Here is a 9,670-nt window from a genome sequence, read left to right on the forward strand (position 1 = left end):
AAAAATATTATAATTTACACATTATAAATTTGTTTATAGCTCGATTGTAGAGCAAAAGTTAAAAATTCGATTTTTTATTTACAAAATATTTTATTTATGGATATAAAGAAGTTAATCATTAAGACGTTTAGCACAATCTTTTGGATCATTTAGCAGTTTAGCACAATCTTTTGGATCATTTAGCACAACTCGTTGCAACATGCGACTTGCAAATCTTGTTTGTTTTACGTTACATAATGCATGTCCAAATCTATTTTTGAATGCATAGGATAAAAGTGGTACGTGATATCACGTCGCTTTCACAACAAGAAAACAGGAAAATGTTCCTAATCATCCATTCTAATCGGATGTAAGCGTCGCACGAATGCACTCGCGGATTGTGCCGTGTCCCGTGCTAAAATTTCGTCGCTTTCAATCTCGCTGAAAGGGAATCTTGCACTATTCACTAAATTATGATTGCTCGCGCAAATCGTCGTTTCACACCGGAAAAGCCCGCGTCACTGTCGCAAATTGATCAACGTCGACAGGTGGTCGACGGAAATCGACTTTGTTTCGTGGGAATAGTCTAGCGAGTGAGAGTTACTGCTCGGCTCGTTTGGCACAAACGGAAGAGGAAAGTCCTCCCACCTTCGTTCTTCCAGCATCGAATCTTTCTACACGGAACCAAGTATCGAAATGGTCCCTCCTCGTGATAGCGGAAATATATTGATCATTACGAATCAAGCTGCATTTTTACTACTGTCGGTTTTGATTACAATCTACTCATTTTTAAGAAATATAAAAGATATAAGATTATGAATCCCGTGATTATGAACTAAAACTATAATACATAAATGTATCTTTGATCGAAAAAATATTTTCATCGAGCAAATGTATAACTTATAATATCGAATATTAATGATCTAAGCCATATATAAATTTGTGTACATTTATAGACATGTAAATAAGTATATGCATCCACAAATGTTTATTACAATCGATTTTTAATACATGAAATCAAAATATGCCAGTAAAATTGCAAAAAATTATTGATAATGGAAAAATATGTATCATTGCTTAAGAAATTAAGGCTCCTGAGTAGTCGTCGCGGCCATATTGGATGCTAAATTTATTTAATTCCAAAAAGTATCCATGAATCTCTGATTGATGCAATGTAATATTGAATAATACAGCCAATATTTATATGTATTAATTTTAGCACGACAGAGATAATCTTTCTCGTGACATTTTCGTTAAAAATAAATTCTTATCTTAGAGTGAAAAATAACAAAATGGATTACAAGAAATCACTATTATAAACAAATTAATTGGTTCAGTTAAACTGTAAAATCAAGCGGATAATAAAGTGAGCAATGATATTAGATAGACTTTGGAAAAACCATATATTATAGAATAATAATAGAGTACAATGTTCGTGGGAATAATGATAAAATAAACCGTAATATATTTATATATACCTGACAATAATATAATAAGAATCTAAAATAACACGAATACTGAATACATATTATTAACAATAATCAGATGAGGGCGGCGTCGAGGAAGTTTTGGCAGAGAAACGGGCCAAGCCTAGAATTGTAATTAATTAAAAGAAAAATGCCGTAATAAAGTCATAAAACTGACAAAATTCGTGTTGGCATTTGAATGCGCTGCTTCCCCCCCCCCCTTCTCTCTCTCTCTCTCTCTGAAGACTTAAAAGAAGTACTTAAAATCACGCTGTTTCAGTATCATTATTAAAGATCTGCATTGCAAGAGATACGCAAATTTAATTTATCTAAATAAACTTATAAATAAAGGTCTGCCAACACACTAAGCGCCATCGTGTATTCGAATAAAAAAGAAAATTGAAAAAAGAAAAACAATATGTAACATTTGATACTTATTTTCATCGATAAATATAACGAACAAAGTCAAAATTATATATAGTCAGAAATCATTTATAACTATAATAATTTCATATGAGAATAAATCTCATTCTTTTGTTTAAAACATTTGTTCTTTATTAACAAAACTGCTTTTCGCGAAAGTAACGAATGTTTTGAATTTTAATGAAATTTATTCACATACTTGAAGAGAGGAAGGGAGATGCGATCAAAATATATATATCAATATATATATCATATCACGTCTCATAAATTCATGAGGCTATATCATCATTCAATCTCTGATTTCTCGAAAGTCTATATGATTATTCCAGGGTATATAGTCCATATTTAGAATTCCATATTCAATTGTGTAAAAATTGCGCGCGATATAACACATCGATTCGTTTACCACAGTTTGACCAAGTCGATGTTTGTATAAAGAGACGCTTAGTGTGTACTAAATAAAACAATTCTTATATCATGTATAGAAGGGACTCAGGTCGCAATATAATAATTACACAGCCTTATTCCCACACTGTTTCTAGGAGAATTCAGCCGATTGTAAAATCGCAATTTTCCACAGTAATCGAGGTATTTTCGCATCACATTTTATGCGACATGTTTCACCTTTTCTCCTCGCTTTTATAATTTCATATCTCTCTGCGGATTATGGTCCTTTCCATGCTACTGTATATAAACAAGTAACTAATCGTGAACTGAGATCTTTAACGTTACGAAGCACTTCGAGAACACGCTGAACAAACATGACTAATATTTGGAAATAAAATTGGAGAGTAGGCGGTTTTCTGGTTCAAACAGTTGACAAGTACATTTTAAAATATCGAAACATGCGACATGAGGATCATGATAAAAGTGCGGTTCGCAAATTTAAATAGTTGCAAAGAGTCTCCCTGTAGTAGTCCGAATCGGATATCTTAAAACTATTAGCTGGCAATACACCTAGAATATATATTCAGAGAACGGTAAAATTGTCGTGAAGAGGATTTCTCCTATAAAAATGCCGTTTCCAAATGCCATTAACTTGTTAATTTGTAGATGACACATTCAAAGTATTATTCTAAAAATATAATTATACTTTTACAATTTTCTTTAATAATTAGAACTAGTTCTTAAAATAGTTTTTTATAATAAAAACCAGTAAAATCGCGCTTTTTTCTTTAGAATAAAAGTTACCAAAATATTGCGCGCGCGTTTAATCTATTTGTATTCAAATTATATTAGAAATTAAAGATATGCAAATAAAAATAAAAAATAAATTCACAAATTAGATAACGTTTATAACAAAAAATGAAAAGTTTACAGCGTAATTAATAATAAGTAGTAATTTAATTTTACACTGCATAGTAGAATTTCATATTTTGTGTTTGTAAAAAAATAATGTGTGTGCTTCTGAGAATAATCTCACAATTCCTAAACAGTTATATTCTCGACTAAAAATTCGCACTATAAAGTATAAAAATATATTTTTAATGAAGCCGACTTCAAGATGACGCGTAAGAGCGATTGACTGGTCAAAAATCTCGTTAGATACAAATATCATTTGTTCTTGTCACAAAACTATCGGAAATGAAATGGATCGTGAAGAAACTCTCATCCTGTAAAGTTCAGGAAAAGAAGAAAAAACGTGAAGCCGACTTCATCGATTGATAATTAGATTTAAGAATTAATTATTACACATGATTCGTGCGTAGCACTATTTGCGCGATTAAAAATCGACTCTTTCCAACTATTTCAATTTAAAAATGGCAGTTTTATCCACCACTTTTATCGTGGCGGCATTGTGTGAAAACTGTTAGAATATAACGACAGTATATCGTCTACAATGGAGGCCAAATACTATTTTTATGCTTAGAAGACTGTTAGCATTAGATGGCTACTTAACGCTTTAAACATTACGTTTCATTAAAACTGTTCAGTTTTTGTTCATCTTTCGGAGACAAGATCGCTAATATGCGGTTCGTTTAGACGTCGCTTAACGCATTAAATAGGAAAATAATGTACGCGACGCAATCGTAACTAATCGAGGGCTAATTGGACGATTATGTCTATATAAGCGCAATAATTGACCGATTAGTCTCGATCAGGTTGTATGTGACGCATATTTCTCTTCTTAGGCTGATAAAACTGGCAGAATATCCAATTGAGAAGCGTATTTCCTCAGATCAGTTACTTTACGATATCCCTGTACATTCTTTCAACTATAAGATTATACGAGTTGTGATGGCAGATTTTCTGTCCTCTGTAAATCGCATAAATGGCTTTGAGTATTTGACGCTTACAGGACGATCATTCAAACTAAAAGATGAATGACGTTGAAGGAACTGAAATGCAATCAATTTGCAATTGAGAATTTTAGATAAAAAAAGTTTTTTGTACGAACGTGGTCAGCGAGTCGTTGTCCGATTCTTTCTGAATTGTTTAATTCGATAAAATGTAATATTAAAATGTCAATTGTTCGAATTAAATTCCATAATATGTATAAATATAAAGTAATATACAAATAACAGATCTTTATTAGAAGATTTAATATAGCTCTTGACAGCCAAATAAGATTAAGGAACTCTCGCTGACTGTACGTTCCTAAAGAAGTTATGCGAATTTCGATAGGGATTTCTCCGATTGCTTTGAGAAAGTTAAGTACGAGAGATGATCAGATTATACATTCTATAATAAAATGCTTCTTTCCTCGTTAATCTACGACAACACTCGTTTTGCAATAATTACACGTTACTGCGGCTTAAACCTATCATCTCTTTCTAATGGTAGTACTGTCGACAATGTCACTGTATACTTAACGAAGCTGGGTAAAACATTGGTTTACATATTTCAATCACAGAACGAATGTCTGAATAGCTATTAGCGGCTCAATAAACTATCACATGATTCATTAATTAGCGAAGTTTCTCAATATCGTAGAACTGGTTTCGCGTACATCTGTGACTACGTCGGATGTTTCACTGAAGCATTATTCTCGACGATAAACTTCGCGTTGCACAATACTTAAACATCGTTGTCTCCTAAATAATACATAAATGTATCCATTCACTCGAGTATCGCGCTTGTTTTACCCAGCTTTGGCGCTTAGTCAAATCCAAAGTGAATCTCAATTCGTTTCCGTGCGCACAGGGACGACACTAGGCAGCGTCCCAGATTATCTCGTACACTTAAAAGTATTTTAATATCACTCTCTTTGTTTATCCGACTCCCTTTTGCCGCGAAATATTGGAAGCAGATTGATTATTAGATAGACGGATTTCAATTAGCAAATGTGAGCTCGTGCTCTCAAGTGATCGCATTCGTCGCCGTAGTGGGTACAATAATAATACCAAACAAATCATTTAGTTCTGTTCAGAGTGTTATACACACACACACACACACACACACAGACATACACGCACATGCACACGCGCATTCACTCTCACTCATTCGCTTTATATATATATATATATCTGTTTTAAATCAAAACTTAAACATTTAACAAATTATGTATCATCACTTTATGTAAGGGACAACACTTATTTTTCTATAAAATCTAGAATAGAAAGAAAACTGAATTTGTCATTTCATTGGCTAATTTAATTAAACAAAAATCTAATAAATTCCACCATAACAAATGTCTTCTGACATTTTGGAACCTTACAATATCTTTGTAGTAATAGCTACAAAGATATTATAAAAATTATAATCGAATTATACTGAACTGCTACTAAAAACAAAATAGAAAAAAATCTATGTTTTAAATATGGCTATACGTTGTAAAAAATGATTAATCAAACTGTACATTAAAGTTCAAATTGTACCCAAACAAATGGCTTTCTTGACATTTCCATAGTCGACGATAGCTGATAAATAGATACGTTGATTTTACTCTAGTACTGTTACTCTAGTATGATCATGTACACTATGTTTGCAACAGTTCTCACAGCCTGTTGATTAATTCTTAATGATCCACTTTGCTATCTTGTTTATTTCGAGCTCTTGAGTTTACTCCAAACCTTTCAAGAAGTTCTTTAATAATAAAAGAACTTCAAAGTATGTTGTGTAATTTTTGAAAAGTTGTGGATCGCCAAGAATTAAAATATCGACTATCGAAGTGTCTTCTATAGATGACAATGTTTTCAGATACCGACTATCGAAAAATTCAACGGCATTGTGACAATGATTCGCCGCATCTGTAGAATTGCACACACTATGATGTTCATAATGTTAGCTATTTGCGCGATGATATTTGACCGTCAAAGTTTTCCCAAAGGAAGACGCGTAGATTCCGTCGAGTGGAAAGGCTCGAAATATCTCTTCTGTAAGTTTTTCAATCGTCAAAGGCGTGTCTCCTTCTCTCTCCTCCTCCCTTCAGTAGCTTTAGTTTTTTCGTGATTTCTCTATCGAATAATGTCCTATCTATTTACATCAAAGCTCTCGATCGCGTGACAGCACAGCTGCGTACCAGCCGTAAACCAGACTATCACGAGAGCACGGGACCGACCTCGGTCGTGTCTTTGCAGTCTTGAATGGATATCTGAGCAATCTCGCTCACTATTTCTTCCTGAGCTTCCTTCTTTAATATCGTGTATCCTTGTCCCTGTTCCTCGTTTTCGCACGTCGCTTTACCATTAGCCGTCTTCGTTTGGCCATTTACTTTTCTTTTGTTGAACGTCTCTTCGCCAGATCCGCCCGGGTTAATTTTAAACACGCTCTTAATAATGCTGTTCATGCGCTTCGGACTCTCCGACACAAGAGAATTATACTTATCACTTTTCGTCGTTTTTCGCGTTTTAACATTGCCTCTGACAAACTTGCTAGGATTCTTCTGAACAGTTGATTGTTGCACTGCTGGCACTTCCGTCTCTTTCGTTTCTGCAGGCTTATCTAATTTTACAGAATTTTTCTCCTCACATGACGGCGGATTATCAATGGTACTCACCCTTTCCTGATTATCGATGTCTTCTTTCTCCGTCGATGTATCCACAACCACGACTTCATCATCTTTTTTAAGATCCTCATTTAGACCTGTCACTATAATTCTGTCAAAAATCACTAAAGCAGTCTTCGGTTCCTCTGTTTTTTCTGCTGAAACTTTATTGTTCTCCGTATGATTAGTTATATCCTGCCGCTCTGTCAGTGTTTCTCTTTGAAGAACCTTAACAGGGCTTTTCGGCTTTGTAAAGGATTGATCTTCCTTCGTTTGGCAATTTGTACAAGAAGTGTGCATAGGTGAATTCTGCCTCTTTGTAGCATTGTTTTTCTGAACCACTCCCATATGCGGTCTACCCGTTCTGTGCGCATTATTTTGTACATTAAATGTCCCTGGCTGCTCGTGCTGTGGTTGTACACTATTTACGTGCATTTGTGGTTGCTGCTGCATCCTGCGAATATCAATGTGCATTACGTTATCCATACACGGCTGCTGTTGTTGATAAGCAGCGTATGGCTGAAAAGGCTTGATTGGGCTTGGAGGGTTAATCACCGGAGGAGTATTTGCGGCCGGTCCGTATGGCAGATTCGAGTTCGGATGCATATATTTAGTATTCACGTACTGAGGCCACGCTTGTCTAGGTTGAAACTGATGCTGCGTCGTAATAATATTTTGCACGATTTGTTCTTCTCTGCCATGTTCCCGGTAATTGTAACGATCAAGTGAGAGTACTTGTATTTTCCGTTGCGATATAATAGGGCTGGATACGAAGATCGGCTCGTTCTTGGTAATTATCGGACTCTGAGGCTGATGACTGTAATTGTCATAATGCATATTTTCATTACTAATAGTCCTGCCATATGCGATGCTCGAGTGATACTGCGGCGGTTGTGGAGTGTACTCTTGCTGCTGTTGCTGCTGCTGTTCCGGATACTGAGGATACTGCGACATAGAAGGTTGAGCGTCGATCCAGGTTTCCTGCTGGGGCGGACGTTGTTCACTATCACGAATGGCTAACACTGCGTTCCAAATTTCCTTCAGCTCGCCCGTGATATCTCGATCTTTTAGAATTGTATAATGACGACTGAAGAAAACCCCTGCGTTCATTGCTTCTACGAAGTCTAGTAGTAACTCGATAAAGATCATACGCCTCTGGTGGAAAATAATAATATATGTGATAAATGGATTACTCTCTCTCTCTCTTTCTCATCAAGAATTAATTAATAAGAAATAATTCTAATAAAAGTTTTATAAACTTTATTATTCTATAAATAATTGTTTATAAATAAAAGAACATTATTTACTTTTGGATCTTGAGCATTCTTGCCACTCATTCGTAGGACTTCTGGATTGGCCATTACAGCAAACACAATGGCTTCTGTTTTTGTGCGAGGTGGTGGCACTCTCATACCTCCGTAAAGTGGCACAGGCAGTGAAGGTTTGCGAGGCATTGCAATTTTATCCCAAGACAGTACATTTACATAACATGGTGCAGTAGTGCCCTATATCAAAAAGACTGACATTTATATAACATTCACGCTATCGACTCTTATAACATAAACTCTTATTACGTAAACAATATATTCTTACAATAATCATACTGTTATTATAATGGTATAATACCTGTATAAAATCTTGTATGCACATATGCGGCTGTGGAGGATTCTTAAAAAGTCGCGCACCATTGCGCTTCATTCTGGGCACGCCACTCTCCGTCATTTTGCAGCTGAAAATTAATTGAATCGACCATAAAAATTCTATACAAATAACTTTATCTGTGCTATCAAAATGCTATTTTTTTCGCATATAAAAATCTTCAATGTCAGCTATATGAATGACAAATTGAAGAGTAGCGATTGACTTATTTATCAGAATCATTTACATGCAGATACGATCTACACAATCCGTAATTCTAGTCCCCGACAACGCGTGAGCATCTACGGATGAAATCATTAGATCTCGAAATTATTTTCGTATCGGTATAACTTATTGCACGCATGGTATGTACAGTTTTCATCGTTCAAGATCCCGTATTACGAGAATTCCTACTTCGGCGGCCCGCGCGATACGCCGACGATATTGCAAAACATTCGAGAAACACGAAATCGCAGTTATAAAAACACTTTGCTATCAATATGGCGCAATACCGAGCGGTCGTAGTAGCGCGTTATGACAGATCGCGTATCCCGGGGGTGCCGTAAATGTCGCGCGAACAAACGGACGAACAATTATGTAACGCGATACGAAGGGAGAAGGACGATTTCGCGAGCGTTTCCGACCAATCGAGGTCGTTCGCACGCGACCAAGGCTACCGCGCGCCTCGTCGACATAACCCCAAAATCGCGACGACACTCGCGTCTCGTCGAGCTGTCGGCGACGCGAGACCCGAATCGCGCATCTCGAGCGACGAAAACCGATACGATTTTTTTTTTTTTTTTTCTCCGTAGTAACTTACTCCCGTAGTGGTCTTTCGTTAAAGTAAAAACGCTCAAACGACCACGGACCCGATGCGACACATTATCGGACAGATTCATGGGAGATGGATCCCCATCGTTCCTTTTGTTTATTATCTTCCCGGAGGCTCGCGCGCTGATCATGCGCAGATCGACACCGCGCGCCCTCTGAGCGGCCGTGACGCGTACTCATGTTTCAAAACGGGATCCGGCGTAATGGCACGCACACCGGAAGCACCTCTCGCAGAATCAGCTCGCAAATTCCCTAGAAAGCGTGTAACGTGCGATGTAACTTGTACGATTTCGGCGGGATAAGTTGGTCGCGCACAACTTCGGATTAGTTAGAAGATCGTCGGTTTGTTAATTAAGCGTGCGGTTTTCCTTAATTTCGTGTTATTGCGTTGTTTCGCCGGGCGAAC

General features: G+C 36.4%; 1 protein-coding gene across 4 annotated transcripts; it reads right to left on the reverse strand.

Moving 5' to 3' along the window:
• Positions 1-1,361: 1,361 nt before the first annotated feature.
• LOC115240688 (myb-like protein AA) lies at positions 1,362-9,377 on the reverse strand. Of its 4 annotated transcripts, none has more exons than XM_029815988.1 (4): positions 9,254-9,377; positions 8,422-8,524; positions 8,103-8,300; positions 1,362-7,950 (listed from the first exon to the last, which is right to left on the reverse strand). In XM_029815988.1, the coding sequence occupies exons 2-4, from the start codon at positions 8,515-8,517 to the stop codon at positions 6,349-6,351; spliced, it is 1,896 nt and encodes a 631-aa protein (XP_029671848.1). In that variant the 5' UTR covers positions 8,518-8,524; positions 9,254-9,377; the 3' UTR covers positions 1,362-6,348. The 4 variants fall into 4 exon arrangements, with proteins under 4 accessions (XP_029671848.1, XP_029671849.1, XP_029671850.1 ...); XM_029815989.1 differs by lacking the exon at positions 9,254-9,377 and adding an exon at positions 8,946-9,225; XM_029815990.1 differs by lacking the exon at positions 9,254-9,377 and adding an exon at positions 8,807-8,939.
• Between the last annotated feature and the right edge of the window lie 293 nt (positions 9,378-9,670).

This window comes from Formica exsecta, unplaced genomic scaffold, assembly GCF_003651465.1.
Source record: "Formica exsecta isolate Colony F162 unplaced genomic scaffold, ASM365146v1 scaffold444, whole genome shotgun sequence".
Taxonomy (NCBI): domain Eukaryota; kingdom Metazoa; phylum Arthropoda; class Insecta; order Hymenoptera; family Formicidae; genus Formica; species Formica exsecta.

Coding starts and splice junctions, on each gene's coding strand:
- LOC115240688 (XM_029815987.1), bottom strand. CDS start 8,751: ATGATTTCATCCGTAGATGCTCACGCGTTGTCGGGGACTAGAATTACG. Junction 8,525..8,680: donor TGTGTAGATCGTATCTGCAT/GTAAATGATTCT, acceptor ATTAATTTTCAG/CTGCAAAATGACGGAGAGTG. Junction 7,951..8,102: donor AGAATGCTCAAGATCCAAAA/GTAAATAATGTT, acceptor ATTTTCCACCAG/AGGCGTATGATCTTTATCGA.